General features: G+C 40.9%; 1 protein-coding gene across 1 annotated transcript in view; it reads right to left on the bottom strand.

Annotated features, from left to right (window-relative positions):
* The window catches only part of GRIN3A (glutamate ionotropic receptor NMDA type subunit 3A), a 158,135-nt gene continuing 141,677 nt past the window's right edge, over window positions 1-16,458 (bottom strand). The window contains exons 7-9 of the mRNA XM_040963540.1: window positions 5,647-5,811; window positions 4,289-4,365; window positions 1-695 (exon numbers count right to left, since the gene is read on the bottom strand). Coding sequence (XP_040819474.1) covers window positions 356-695; window positions 4,289-4,365; window positions 5,647-5,811 — 582 coding nt within the window. The 3' untranslated portion in view covers window positions 1-355. The remainder of the gene's footprint in view (window positions 696-4,288; window positions 4,366-5,646; window positions 5,812-16,458) is intronic.

The raw sequence follows: 16,458 nt of genomic DNA, 5'->3' as shown, positions 1-16,458 counted from the left end.
TGAGGAACAATATCATCTCTTGCAGATCGTGCAGAGAAAGGGCTAAAAACCAGAAATAACTGTGGCACCTGGTGAAACGCTGCTGGGGTTATCTGGTTACTCAGAGATCCCTTGTACGGAGTTTCCTCCTAATTTCAGATTCCTCCTACGACAAAGACTGTTACCCTGGAGACCTAGGGAGTGAGCGTGGCAAGAGATTCTGTTGCATGTTAGGTGAGGGAGAGCAGATGACCTCTAAGAAGACCTCGACTTTAGCTTCCCCACATCATTGTCAGTAGTTACAAAAGAGCATTACAAAGTGTCTCAGGGACTCACAGGAATGCCAGGAACTGAGAAAAGAGAACAGCATGACCACCTAGGACTCACAAGTCCGATTTGTCCTTTGATACTCTTCCAGCTCCGTTTTCCTGCTTACAGCCAGCTGCAGCTCCTGCCGGATCACCTGAATCTGCTTCTCCAGCTCTGAGAGTTCCTGCATCACTGAGTTCCGAGCTACATTGATGGAGTCTGCTTTCCCATTGGTGGTCAGTGAGGCAGGGAGCTCTCTTCTCCTTAGGGGAAGAGGGATGTCCTGGTGGGTCTGGATGCCCAGCTGGTTTTGTCTTCCCTCCTCACCAAAGATGTATTTTCGTTGGTTGTCATGACTCAGACTGGAAGTATTCCATACCATGAGCTGCCTGGGTGCCACGTTGGATCTGAGAAACAGACATTTTATTTTAACTTTACCTTGCATTCTGTTGCACTCAAAGTGCTGTTCCCCATCTGTTATCCATTCCTGTGTAATACAGAGCTGGGTATGCATTTAGAGATGAAGTCAGAAAGCCAGGGAAAAGCTGCCTGCCAGAATGTCACGTAGACAGCAAGAACCATGAACTCCCAACTAGCATTCAAGCTCTTATGTGGTATGTTGCTGCTCTGAACTGCAATGGGATACCATTTGCAGGCTAATGGAGCAAGGTCTGGCACATTCTTTTGTGAAGAGTCTTAGGTCCCTTTTTATTCCCTTTCTGCAGGTGAAGTTTAGGAAACTGAATAGCCTTGAAGCATTCTAGGACAATAAAAATGATAGTTTAATGAAAGTGAAAAATCTGTTTTTCAAGTATTGAGCTCTAAGCATCAGCCTGCTGATGAGGCAATATGGCTTAGCCTTTGTCTCGCAGGGCCACCTGATGTTTACTACTTGGTGTGGTAGAGACTCAACGCACACACGCTCTAGGTTTCAGTTTTCCATCATAGGTCACGCTTTATGTAGGTTGACAACGACAGGCCATGTGTGATGCTTTAAAAAAAAATCAAGAATGTCACTGGGACAATGAAATAAAATAGAAATCAGTTTACCGTTGTCATTCAAGCTTTCCTTGGGTCTCCTATCGCCATCATAGAGAGATGTCTGTAGATAAAGGATGTTATTGCTAGCTAGGCACTGGAGCAGAGGGATCTCATTTCTGAAATGCACTTTGACAGTTCAGGTACAATGACAAGGACTGCTTGGTACAAGAACAGATTACAGCCTTGAGCAGCAGGGCTGCTCATCTCTTCTACCCTAGGAGAAGTACCAAGAGGAGGGTAACATCACTTTTTCAGTCTACCACAGGGCAACACAACATACCCCATTCAATCCATTGTCTTTGTTCCCAACATCCATGTAACTGAATCAACTTCCTTCCTGGAGTTTTACTTGCCAGGAGGAAAAGAGGAAGGACAGTGAGATAAAGCTGTGCTGCAGTAACAGGTTTGAGAATCAAACTACAGTGACTTACTAGGATGGTTCTGTTTTGCTTTGTCCTGTGGCAGATTGCAGAAACGATCACAATCCTTTGTTCCTCCTCTCATCTATGTGCCTCTCTATGTGAAGTCATAGTTTATTCTAACCAGGATACTGTTTCTGCTGCTTCTCTTGGATAAGGACTGCTTTTATAAATTGTTCTGACCAACAGAGTGTGTCAGCAGTGGTCAATGGCGGTGTCAACCCACGCTTTTAAGAAGCCTTGCACATTTCTGTTGTCTCAGAACTCTGCTGCTACAATGTGTACTGGCCCTGAATAGATTTCTGGATGGTGACAGACCACGTAGAGTGAGTCCCCAGTCTTCCCAGGTTCCCCAGCTGAGGCTATCATAAATCAGACAGCCCTCAGCTGCTTCCTCTGTTCTTCCAAGCTTGGCTGCAGACTAATGAGCAAATCCATCTGTGATCAACCAGTTCTGGCTCAGATCAACAAATTGCAGAGCTGACCCATAGATTCGTAAGATAGGTGCTTTTTTTTTTTTTAACATTGAGATGGTTTCTCATATAGCAAAACACAGCTAATACATGCCCCAAGCCATTAAAACTCACAAACATTATCTTACCTCATTTTAAAAAACACATCTCTCATAACTTAAGTCTCTTATAAACACAGAGGTGTGCATTCTTGGCTGGGACAAGTGAGCTCATGCCTAGTTCTACTGGCATTTGAGCAGAATCTTCTGTGTACTTTTCCCCCTCAAATCTTTTTCTATAGATTTTGAGTAATTTCGAGACCACCTTGTTAGTGATATTGGCTAAATGGCTTGCAGTATTTGTGTGTCTTAGGGTGAGAGGAAAGCAGAAAAAATGGGATGTGTATCAGGAAGCTAGTGAGCTGTAGGATAGACCAAAACCTAACATGAAATTATATACTACACCATTCAAGGACAGTATACGGTCTCTTTAACGACTACTATCCACCCCCTACCCCTGGCCCTGCACCAAGTGAAAAGGGAGCAACATCTGCTTTCATAATATAGCCCTAAACCTCTCTAAGCCTTTATTCTAACTCGTGTTAGCAATGAAGTCATTCTTTGACTCTTTACATAAACACATGTCATAGGGCAGAATGTAAAGTTACAGCATTTGAGTAGATATTATCATATTGTTGGTGTGGTAGACAAGCACTAGACACATCAAGTCACAATCGTAAAGGCACGTTGTGCTGTAGCTCCTCAGAATAAGGGGCTTGTGAAGGGAGTCTGCCATGAAAAGTGGGTAAGGTGAGTGAAAAGATACATTTGATTCTCAGTATAGGTGAGGAAGATGCATTGGAGAGGGGATCACGAGACTCCTTGCTTCTATTAGCACTGGAAAGCCAAAGTTGTATCCTTGTAATATGGCATCTTGGCTGTTACATCTTCTTCCCGGCTAAAAATCACTGCTGAAAGTAATTATGGAAAAAAAAAATGCATGTAGCATGACATGGGACAGCTGTGACCTGATCAGTCTACAGCTTGCTGCTAGCTGATGTGCGATACAGGAATATCACAAGCTGAGGGAGTTGTGCTCAGCGACTGGAGACAGACGCTTTAAGGGAAAATAGAAATGGTCCTGACAAGCTATCTGCAAACTGGGGCGAAGGGAACTGTGGCAGTCCCAGAGGAGATACAGTGAAAAGGAATCATGTCTTCCACCCCCTTTTCTTTTGCTGTGAAGGAGAGTGATGAAATGTCAGATTCTACCTAGACAAGCTATGAGGTGAGGTTTTGCTTAGAGCTCATGCCCACACCCGAGGCCTTGGGGCATATGAAGGAAGTGCTAAGGCCACCTTAAGGCAGTGGACAGAGGAAGGCGCTAGCAGTCAGACTCAAATGTTTCTGACCCTATTTGTCATAGGTGTGGAGTTTCATTTTTCAAATGCGTTTATTGCTTGCCACTTGCTATTAATGAGGTGGTCGTCTTAGTGTGTAGAGAACTAGTACCAGGAAGAGCATGTCTGCTGTAGGCAAAGCGATAGGTATTGGAGACATGTTGTGCAACATGCCATGAAGTTAACTGCCTACATTACTCATGATAAGCCTTATTTCCATTGTGTACAAAACCACAGCTGATATTTATTAGGACTTTGCTTTGTTTTCAGGGCTTTGCATGTATTATCTCGTTCAAGTAGACATGGTATTATTTTGATCTCCACAGATGAAGAACCTGAGGGATAGAGAGCTTGAAAAAGTGATTTACCCAAGTTCATGTGTATTTGATGGAGACAGGATTTGGATGCAGATGCTTAACTCTAGAGTGCCCAATTGCACTGTTAAGCATGACAATATATTATCAATACTATCATCTAGTGTCTTTATACGTATGTATACATAGTTGTTTATATTTTCTGCTTGGTTTCTCTCTGAAGCCACATGTATTTGTACTGATTTTGATTATCAGCAAATTGTCCTAATTTCACTTGGATAATTCTTTAGACATAACTTTCCTTTTGAGCATGAAATATCCCTCCAAATATTTGCTTTAATAAAAAATGGATGGCCAACTTTGGCCTTTTCTTACTTTTTTCCCACACATTTGGTCTTGAAACGCTGTTGCTTTTCCTCTCCAAAAGATGTATTTAATGCTCGATGCAATCTCTGGTGGAGAGAACAGAATCACAGGTAGACATCATTAGAAACACATGGGTCAAGGGGCCCATGTGTATTTAGCTGATAAAAATCTTGGTCTCTTTCAGCAAATTTTTGAGGGTTGTCTGAAAATAGGTCAATATTCAACCTCAAGCCTCAAATTATAGGTCAATATTCTATCTGGAAAGGAAATATCTGCAAGTTTAGAAATACTCTGGATAGTAAAATGGCATGTGATAAGTGAGACAGTATTATAATTGTGTAGAAAAAGCGCATATTAAATACAGTTCTGAAAGCTGTCTGAATCTCTCTGTGGCCAAAATGGAGGAAGACTTAGTTATTCTAATATTAAAACAATGTATTAAGCATAACAAAAAGCAATTATCTGCAGGGTTCTCCTTTGGATATCAATATGAAAGGAGGAAGAATTGGTTTCAACTATAACCAAAATCAATAATAGTAATCTATCTGTGGGAAAAAGTCCTATGTTAATGAAGTGCGGAGGTCAGCATGAGAATAGATAAAAGGTAGAGATGGCAGAACTGGAAACTTCCCTGTTCAGAGCTGAGCCAAAGCCATGGGGCAGGAGGAGACAGAAAGGATCCCAGCACTGGGAAGGCCAGGATAGCTCATCCAGCCTCACGATGGCCAAGCAAAACTGCTCCTTTTGCTAGAGCACCTCTGTCATTATGAAGCCTTCTGTCAACATTGTAGCTCTCCATGCCAATTTTCTTCAGGGAGACATGTGCAAACAAACGTGCTGGAATGGTTGGTCTGCTGACCAGTACCACTTCTCCTTGTAGAGTATTGTGTTTGCATTTATATTCATGAAAGTACTGCAGTATTATGAGGTTGGTCTTGGCATCGGTGAGCTACACATATTTGGGCCAGGAGAAAAACAAAACATGGCAACCAGGGTTACCTAAAAGAACTAATGGGTTTCAATTTTGTCAAGAAAAGAGTATATAGGAAAATAATTTTTTTATATCATCTCACCCTGTTGTCACAGTTAAGTGAAACCTGGTTAAAGAAAAGTTGTATGGCTTTCATTTTGAACAATATTGGGGGGGGTGGTATGAGAAAGGAAAGGAAGGGATGCTGTGGGACACCTTAATCTGTGGGAAAGAGAAATGTGGAATAGAGGGAACTCCATCCTTCCCCCTCAGGGGTTCAGCAACCACCTTCATCCTCATTGTGACATGTCACTTGTTTAGTGTGACATAGGCCTATGGATTCCTTCATCACTGGAGAGTCTGAGGAATTTTAGAGCCAGACACCTGCAGCACTCACCTGGCTGGTGTGGAGCCAGTACTGCAGCTTGGATTTGTTTTTGATTCGTGGTAACAGCAGCCTGTACACTATGTGCTCACCAATGGTGGTCAGGATGGACAGACCAAATCCAATGCACAGTAGCACGAAGAGTCCAGAGAAGTGTTTGATGCCCATCTGCAAAGTCTATGACAGAAGAGGGAAGGAAAGGCGATGAATGCCACGATCTACTTGTCACAGTGCTGCTTCTTCCTTTTTTCCTTTTTATAGTCTCAGATTTTTTTTTCCTAGCTTCAAAGAAAACTGGAGATTATTCCTCCTTGTGTGCTGGGCAGCTTTCAGTATGAAAGAGTTTGGCTAGCAGTAGGCTCAGGGCAGCCCTAGAGCCATGATGCATTGACCCCACTAATCTAAGGTTCCTGGAATTGGAACCGAACCAGTCGCTTAGAGAAAGATTGAGAGACAGAATTGAAACAATGTAATACATCAAAATGTCAAATAGTTGTGAAGGGAAGAATCTTTTTTTTTTTTTTCCTAGGGCCAGAGAACTGGTAGATTTAAGGGGGAAAATGATGAGTTTAAGATTTTTGGGATTTAAATATGGCAGAGAACATGGAGAACATCTTGTACAGTCTCCTAATTTTACAAATGAGTAAACTGAGGCCAGAGTGCCTTGGGCTGGGCCACAAGACAAGAGGAAAAAAAGAAGGAATCTGAAAATATTTACTATTTGGTTGCTTTCTGTGTTTGGTCTAGAAATAGGTACTATTATCCCAATGTTAGAGTTAAGAAATTTGCAATTTCTGCAGTTTTAAGTAAAAAGAAAGAAAAAAACCCAACCAACCCACCAAACAAACACACACAGAAAAAAAAAAGCCATCAGTCTGTAAGTCCTTTATGGCTTAATTCCAAAACATGGATTCATTCTGCTACAGAAAAAACAAAGAAACTGATCAACCAACCTACCAACCAACCAACCAAAAACCCAGCAGCAGTTAACACCAGCAGTAGTTTCAAAAACTATATGTGACTAACACTTTGTTAAGCAATTTGTACACGTTATCTAAGAATACCCTGACACAGACTCTGAAATGTCCAATATTCAGTCACTGGCAGCAATGATTTAAGTTATTCTGCAGAAGGAAAATTAGTTAATACAGTAAGTGTTTACTCTGAGTACCATGAGGTGGAGGTACGAAGAAATTCTGTCCCTTCACTAAAGCAGCTTAAGATTATGCAGAAAGCAAACAAATCCATATCCCATGATACATTCATTCTGTGCTTCCTGGATTTTGTGGAAAAACTGTCTCATGCGTTAAGATTTGAGTAAGAATGGCAGAATCGGGAGGTTGGGTGAGAAAGTGAACACTCTTGGCCAAGGATAAAATACACAGAGGAGCAAAAATGACCTCAGGCAGAGAAAGGGGGAACCTGAGATGGGGGATGTGTGATCATGAGTCATGCTTTGGTTTGAATGTATGCATACCCCTAAAATTATAAATGATTTTTAGAGAATTAGAGAGCCCTTCTGATTTCTGATCATGTGAGAACACAGCGTTTGTTCCCCGTGGAGGAAAACAAAGTGCCATTTGGAAACAGACAGCTGACTATTGCCAGACAGCAAGCCTGCTGGGACCTTGATCATAAACTTTCAGCCTCCAGAAACATCCAGAAAGCATTTTTGTATTTTAAAAATTACCTGCCTGGTTTTGTCATGAAGCAGGTACGGCCCTGCAAGTGTGGCCTCTGCAAGTCCGTGGGTGCCATGCTGAGCAGCCTGAGAATTCTCTTGTTGGAGGGTTTGGACGCTAATGACCGCTGATATTACAAACATTTAGTGTGTATTTCCTAAGTGTAAGGAGCAGTTCTGAGCCCTTTATCAATGTAGTAACTTGCCTACTGTCATAAGGACCTAGGAGGTAAGTGCTGACACTCTCCATTTTGTAGGTGAATTAGCTGAGCAATACAGAAGTTCCATAGTGGGCTCACAGTCACGTAAGTGTCAAGGGTTTGAGCTGGGATTCAAACTCATGAAGTCTTTCTGTAGCCTACACCACCCTTTGCCTGATTTGTCTGATGATCCTTCCATCCTAAGATACTTTCTTTGCTTCATTTTCTCTACCCTGAGCCTAGAGAAGCCTAGTGGCCAGGAAGTACTTCAGACAATGGCCATGAGTCATAGATCCACATCAGGAGTCCTGAGGAAGGAAAGAGTGGGAGCTGAACAGAGGTTTAGAACATTTGCTGGCACTAGGAGACTGAGACTCAAGATAGGAAAACCTGCAGACTGTCTGAGAATGCAGGCAGAAACCCAGATGTAAGAAGCAAATACTTAATGTTCTACAAAAGGGTTTGGTGGAGAGTGGCAGTGGGGTGGTAAGGCTAGACAGGTACATGGGCCATCTCTATACAACTGTGTAACCTTGACCTCCAAAAGCATACACAAATAATTTGAAAATAGTCCTTGGATCCTTGACCTAGGTCTATTGGAATGTATACAGAAAGACTCAAAAAGTTATTGCTACGAAAAAAAATAACACTAGTTGAATATTTCAATTCACAAAAAAAAGGTACTGCTGTGGATAAAGACAGGAGAATTCTCGTTGAATTTTAACACAAGCATAAACAGTCACCAAAACTCTAAACGAAAGGACACTGCTTAAAAAAATGATTTATGTATTTGAAAGTCAGACTCAAAGAGGAGGGGATGGACCAGAGAGGGAAAGGCAGAGAGACAATGAGAGAGATCTGCCTTCCACAGGTTCGCTTTCCACATGGCCACAATGGCCAATGGCTGTGCCAGGCCTAACCCAAGAGTTTCATTCAGGTCTCCCACATGGATCGCAGGTGCTCACACACTTAGAGCATCTACCATTGCTTTTCCCAAGCCATTGTCAGAGAGCTGGATAGGAAACAGAGCAGTTGGGACATGAACTTGTGCCCATAGTGGAATCTGGCACTGCAGGCAGCAACTTTACCTTCTGTACTGTAACACTGGGCTCCAGGGCACTGCTTTCTTGCAAGACACTGCCATATGAGTAAGAAACATATAAATTATAGCAATCCATCTTGCTTTTATATGTCTGGCTTCTTCCTCTGTTTTTTATGTTCAAAACAATAATTAGTTTCATTTTACTTTGCCTCACTAGTGAATGAGCTGCATTCAGCCTTATTATATATTTTTCATTAAATTTCAAGAGACTGATAGAAATAATTATTTTTTAAAATGAGACATTTAATATTTCTGTCAGACACCATATATGCATATCATGATCTTATACTGAACCCTCCAAGTTAAGTACGATTATCTTCATTTCACATTTGAGAGAATGGAGATTCATAGAGACTAATTGCATCATCCCAGAATAGAAAAGTTAATATCTGGAGGAGCCAAGCTGTGAGTCCAGGGTCATCTGAGTCCAAGGCCCAAATTACTTTTCTAACAAATGTCATTTATAGGTATCCTTTGCTGCCTGAATTCCACTCACTGCAAACAGCTTTTAAAAATTGTATTCGAAAGTCACCATCTGACTTGAAAATCCATTATCATCTGCCTATGAGTGCAACTGAAAGGTTGAACTTGTGTGTCTGGGTCTGAGTGATAAGATGGGCACCTGCAGTTGTAAGTCAACTGTTCTTCCCTTGGGGTCACATTGCTTAAATGTGCTATCCTTTAGATATGTGCATTTGCCCCCACATTATCAAGTGAAACATATTTTTTTTTCCAATGAAGTGGAACTTGTTCAATTTGACACTGATCATTGGTCAGAGGAAGAAGAAGAACAGCAATGAATATTCAGTGTCAAATCTTTAGCATAAATGTTGGGGATGCAGACAAAATGATAATTGCAGCTTCAAGTGATGTATGTAGAAGCAAATTTGGAAATGCAATCACAGCTCAGTTTCATGTTGTCAAGAGGTGTAGAAATGAAAGCAAAACGAATGTAACCAAACAAGTTTTGGAGATTTCTTTTTTTCACTATTTCATTGCTTCAACTGAAATCCAACAGCTTATAGTCACATATTTTAATTATTTCATGGGTCACGAGAGAAGACTGTCCTAGAGTTTAGCCACAGACAGATCTCACATATTTATGGCTTAACGGAACCTTTTTAAAGTTTACTATTGCTCAGTTGCTCTGATTTACACAATTCTCCAGTCAGTGAGTTAAGCCATCAATATCTCAGTAATGCATAACATTGTCTTGATTGTTTATTTTGTTTTAGTTTGTTATGATTCATTAACATTTTATTTTATTGTTCATATATATTAATGTATATCATTGCACTATGGTGAGTAAACATTGTCTGATATTGTGCCCTATACAGTGCGTGTAGGAATAGTCACTAGCTCAGCATGAAAGAATTAGAAGTTTAAACGCTTTATGTCTGATAGAAATACTATGTGCACTGTCATATGTAACAATCTATGTATTGTGCATTAGGTATCAAACACCTCTAAAAGCTTATGGCTATTTTATTTACATTCTTGGAGGGGTTTGGAGGAGGTGGGAATGCTTTATCATTTTTTTCTATGTAAAATGAAAGTATGTCCTACTCTAGCTAACTTTCAGTGGATGGGAAATCTTTTTGCCTCTCTGTTTTTGTATCCTCAAATTTTTTTTTTTTTATTAATTACATTGCATTATGTGACACAGTTTCATAGGCTCTGGGATTCCCCCAACCCCTCCCTGTTCCCTCCCCTTGTGGTAGATTCCTCCACCTTGTTGCAGTATTACAGTTCAAATTCAGTCAAGATTCTTTCATTGCAAACATACACCAAGCATAGAGTCCAGCATCTTATTGTCCAGATAAATTCAATGGTTTCTTGGGGAGACCATCTCTGGTCTGAAGGCAGAGCTGGCAGAATATCATCCCAATCATTCAAAAGCCACAACATGACATCAACAACAATTTACAACATTATGGAATTATTTGACATGGCATCGAGTAACCAATATGTTAAAAAAAAATGCAAGTTCTTAACCACATCCTGAGACTGCTTCATTGACATTTCAATTTTAGTTTATACAGAACTGGCTTCTGTACACCTTAAAATGGCTGTATGGTACTATTCAGCTGTCTCATGTCTATTTTCATTTTAGTATTTAGCAGTTTATAGTGTTGAAGCATGATTTTGCTGAACTTGGCAGATTTTAGGATAGTCTAAACTGACTTATAACTCTAACAAGACATATGTTAACAATTGAGGTACAGAACAGTTTTAGGAGGGGTATGCAGAGAAATCTTCAATACTTTAGTGAGGAGTAACTAATCTTTGTGTCCTACCTAGTAAGGTATGTGTGAGTCCATGCTGACCATTTCCTGTCTGGTTTTAAGCTTTCCTTGTTGTTCTCTGTTGATCTATTCTAATTTTTTTGGGGGGGGAGGTGCTCAGGAGCAACCCTGATGGTCATTGCAAGGGGAGATGGGGATCCAAAGTTGGAACTAAATAAGGACCAGAGAAAGCGACTCTCCCTAGTCCCGAAGGAAGTTTACTGTTCTTCTGTTTCTGCGGACTGCTCAAGGCTCCTGGCTGTTGTTCCAATGACCTTGGATCCTGTGAGGAAGGATTTGGGCTTCTTCCATCCCATGTGGTAGATCCAAACAGGGGTGGATGACCTTAGAATTCTTGGCCTCCGAAGGCACTCCAATTCCCCGTGGTCTCCTTGGCAGTTGGGATGTAGTCCCTGGTGCCCGTACTGATAGTCTTTGGTGAGTATCCTCAAATCTAAAAAATAATTCTCACTATTCTTATACTTTTCTTGGTTAAGAAAACCTCCTCCTCACACCCAAAGAATCTGATTTGACATATTCCTTAAAGGATTAAACACCAGTAGCTCTGAGATGTGAATGCAGTCATTTTTTTTTTGATATGAATATATTGAGCCTTTCCTAGGCAGGTTTCTCTTTCAGGATGAGGCTGTGTCTTTGTGTGCCTCTGGAAGCCTGGTGTGTGGAAGGCACTCAGTGAATGATTTTTGCATGTAGTACATTTCTAAAAAGGAACTTAATTACAATTGCTCTCAAGATTTCCCATTAAATCCCTTTTCCCAGAACAAAAATGACTACAATTTCCTGAGGAAGTAATTTGTTTTTTTCAGTAACTGAGTGCATTAAATGTTGATGATCTCTCTGGGTTTGGAAAGCCAAATCCTGATATTCAAGAAAAGGTTTGTTTTTTAAGTTTTTTCTTTTTAGTAAGAGAGTTGAGAGTGTGGGATAACTAATAATTTTAGTCAAAGGTAAAGAAAAGAAAGACCAGAGCACTTCTGAAGCCACAATGACTTGCAGATACTGGACGAAAAAAGGAAACACACGTTATCTATAATTTTTTAGGACCTGATTTTCTTGTCTCTCCCTCACCTCCTTCATTACTTTCTTTTTTGCCTGGAATAATTGTAGCTTAAAAGACATTGGCAGTCTCATTACTGTATTTGTACAGGTAACTGTGGGCCTGCAGGAGGTATAGGCTCAAGAAGTACCAAGGACAGCGCTTCCCAGGGGACAGAGTGGAGAGGAAAGTCTGCCTGTCTGGAGAGAGTGAGATAAGACTCTGGAGGGTCATTATCGGGGATTTCTGGAAAAGAATGATTTAACAACCATCATGAGAAAGAAGAAGTGGCACGCTTGGAGAGTCTGTCATTTGTCCATGATCAAACACAGCGAAAGATCTCACTTAACAGAAGAAATTTAGAAGAGTAGATGACCTACAAAATCTAGGGAGACACTGCATGGGCCCATTAACAGTGCTCATACATTCAGATAAACTAAGGGATTTTGACAGCAACCAGAGCCTCCCATCACCTCCCAGGCCCTGGGGTAGGGGCAGCTCTGCCTTTCCTAGCCTGGAAGCTGCTGGCTGACTCAGGCCTGCTCATATTGCTGAGGCACCGTCCATCTCCCTTTCTGTTCTTTGGTTTCCTCCTCTTATAGGCATCCATATTTTATTGCTGCAACTGATGTTTAACTTGCTACCTCAGATCCACTGTGCAGTTCAGAAAAATACATATTTTTAAGATTTATTTATTTTTATTGCAAAGTCAGATATATGTAGAGAACAGGAAAGACAGACAGGAAGTTCTTCCCAACTGATGATTCACTCCCCAAGTGATTGCAATGGCTGGAGCTGTGCCTCTCTGGAGCCAGAAGCTCTTCTGGGTCTCCCACATGGGTACAGGGTCCCAAGGCTTTGGCCTGTCCTCGACTGTTTTTCCCAGGCCACAAACAGGAAGCTAGATGGGAAGCGGGGCTGCAGGGATTAGAACTGGTCCCCATATGGGCAAGGACTTTAGCTGCTAGGCCACTGTGCCGGGCCCAAGAGGATTTTTAATCCCAGATAATATTTCCTATGCCACTCCACTGGGGGACAATAAACCTTCAGTGATTATAAGTAACTTCTTGTTTAGTTGTTAGAAAATATTATGTGTTGGGATACACGTTTTGTGTGCCATGCTGAGTGAAACTGCGCTGGTCCTTCTTCTTCGAGACTTGGAATTTTGTCCATTGTGAGACTTGTCATTTCTATCCTGTAGCGGTCATCACTCCTTTATGATAGTTTTAATTTTTACTTAAAATCTGTGGATTTTTAAGTGTTGGCACAGTTTTAGAAAGCGTATGAAAGTACAAACCATGCAAAACCAAAAAACAAAAACATTAACATTTGTGGTCAGATTGGGCCCATGAGATATGAAATTGTGTTCTCCATGTACAGTTTTATTGTTGCTCACACGTCCATTTAGTGTTATGCTTTTCTATCTGTAGATCAAGAACTTTTTAAAAAGGGAGTGTGATATATGATTTATATTTTATAGTCACCAGCCACACGAGATAGATATGTAACAGAACTGATGAGTTCAGTCCATCTCAAGATCTTATTCCTGTGGAAAGGCCTGCGGGCTGACACATGCCTTAAAAAAATCACCCGTGGCGTGGGTGTTTGCACAGCAGTTAGGGCACTTTATCCCTACGAAGGCCTCATTTAATCCCTGGATGCTCTGCCTCCCAGCCAGCTTTCTGTGAAGGCACACCATGGTAGGCAGCAGGTGTTGGCTCAAATTCTTGGGTTATCCCTGTTACCCAGGTGGGAGACACGGATGGTGTTCTGGGCTCTCAGCTTGGACTTAGATCTCTCTCTCTCTCTCTCTCTCTCTCTATATATATATATATATATAGTTTTTTCCCCCTCCCTGTCTCTCCAGCTCTCCCATTTCAAATCATGCAGAATAGATGAAGCAGGATAGCCAGACTAATTGCTTACTATGTATTCCGAGAAGATCAATAGCGTAAGAATATAATTTCTGATATTTGTTTTTTTAATTTTTGGAAGAGTTTTCCTTGAGGATGTTTCTAAAGAATGATAGACTTAAAATATAAACCAACTGTTCTGAGGCCATTTTTTTCCTCCTGTTTCTAAGACTGTCTAGTGCTTTGGGGATTGCAACATATGGTGTAGAGCAGACATAACCCATTAATACAGGATTCATAACACTGTATTGTTACAAATCTCTGTGGCCTTTGAGCATATTGGTTGCTATTATCAGCTTAATCTAAACACTGTCACCTTTTTCTCAAGATGAACTGAAGTTGAAAAATGGATTAAAATGGTGTTGTTTTATATATCTAAACTATTTTGATGCATAGAATCAAAGGAGTGGCCATTGAATACTCCTTGACGAACAATTCACCTTTAGGGACTCAGTTCCTTTATATTTTGAAAATTTAGGCTTGGCTGGGTTACATAGACTACCAGAGCTAATTGTAGGAGAGAAAATAGGAGTTATAAAATGGAAGAAATAGTGCTGGTGTTGTGGCATGAGTTAAGCCACCACTTGGGACGCATAATGCAGCATCCCATAATGCAGAACCAGTTTGGGTCTTGGCTGCTCTGCCTCTGATCTGGCTCCCTGCTAATATGCCTGGGCATGCAGCAGATGATGGCCCAAGTACCCAGGTCCCTGCCATCCATGTGGGATACCCAGATGGAGTTCCTTTTCCCTGGCTTTGGCCTGATCCAGCCCTGAATGTTTTGGGCATTGGAGAAATGAATCAGCAGAAGGAAGATAATAAATCTTCAAAAAATGTGAGGAGTGCAGCAAGGCAGAAGATTGCAGTAAGGCAGAAACAAAACTTGGGCCCGGTGGCGTGGCCTAGTGGCTAAAGTCCTTGCCTTGAACGCACTGGGATCCCATATGGGCGCGGGTTCTGGTCCTGGCAGCTCCACTTCCCATCCAGCTCCCTGCTTGTGGCCTGGGAAAGCAGTCGAGGACGGCCCAAAGCTTTGGGACCCTGCCATCCATGTGGGATACCTGGAAGAAGTTCCTGGATCTTGGCTTCGGATCGGCCGTTGCTCTCACTTAGGGAGTGAATCATTGGATGGAAGATCTTCCTCTCTGTATCTCCTCCTCTCTGTATATCTGACTTTGCAATAAATAAATAAATCTTAAAAAGAAAAAAAAGAAACAAAACTCAGGGATTTGGATGAGAAAGCCTGGTTCAAATCCTTGTTTTGCCACTTACCTGCTGTGTGATTGCGGAGAAGATTCTAGATTTCTCTACGGCATTACAGCACCTCATACTGTTGTTGTAATGAAATGATGAAACAAAAATTGTAACAAAAGTTACGAGACAGTTGCTCAATAAATGTTAACCTTATCACCCCCAAGGAGAGAGTATTCTAATTTACTTAAAATATTTGCAGTTGATATTTCCAGTGCTGAGGTATGAAATGAGCTCTCAGTTCAAGGTCATTTTCATAAAGTCATGGGTAGATGTATTTAGCAGGTTATCTAATAAGCTTGTTGATTTCAGCCACTCCCAGAGCTCTAATATTTTTTCCTTTGTTAAATCTGAATATGTAATCCAATATGTCTCAATCCCTTGGTCATAATTTGAAAATTTCCATTTTTAGTGTGCATGTTACAATGTATGTCTCTGAGAGGACTTCTTGGTTAATATGACATATGCTCACTTTACTCATGTAAAGTTTCCTCCACAAAGTCAAATAGGCTGGGCTAGAATTTCTTGAAAACTTCTCTAGTTTTCAAGTTCATTGTTCCTACTATAAATGAGGTTGTGAGGAGAAACTTAACACTGTCTTCATGGGTTCCTTTATGAGCTAGCATCACACAAATGTCCAGCTAATTTTTGAGAGGATATGGTTAAACACTAATAAAGGATCATGAAAAACAAGTAGTCCTTATGTCTCCTTTGCATAGTAATCTTGTGGAAAGGGTAGGGAAAGGAATAGGAATTAGTGAATGAGCATACTTCATGTTAGGTATTTTGTTTAGCCCATCTGTTCGAATCTTTAAGACAATCCTGGGGTGGATCCTTTCTTTCATTAGGAGGAAACCCACGGGGAAGCTAAGGAGCTCATGCAACCAAAGGGAAGTGACTTTGACAGCCCAGTTGGAAATGGATCTAAATCAGATGTGTCTGGGTCTTTGAAGTGTATTATCCTGCAATGGGTTTGAGACTTACAGCATTACAGGGTTGGGGTATTTACTGATTTTTAGTATATTTTTTGAGGCTGAACAGAAATAACGGGGAAAGATATATTCTTTATGGTTACTAAATAATTTATTATATAAAAATACGACGGGGTGCCTTGGAAAATGGGTGCTTTGCTGATGATTGAATCTAACGACTTTTTTTTTTAGCCTTCCTTCCTTTCTTAAGCCAACTTCAGTTGACAAATCCTTCAAAGTATAATAACAATAAATCTTGAAATGGGTCACCCTTGTCCTGAGAGAAATAATTTCTCTTGGCTAGGTAAGTGTAACACACTTCAGTGTTATGGTATTTTGAGAACTTAAGCCTCTCACGTACAGA

This window comes from Ochotona curzoniae, unplaced genomic scaffold, assembly GCF_017591425.1.
Source record: "Ochotona curzoniae isolate NIBS_2020 unplaced genomic scaffold, NIBS_Ocur_1.0 scaffold_3208, whole genome shotgun sequence".
Classification (NCBI taxonomy): Eukaryota; Metazoa; Chordata; class Mammalia; order Lagomorpha; family Ochotonidae; genus Ochotona; species Ochotona curzoniae.
This window is presented reverse-complemented; position numbering and strand designations above follow the sequence as displayed.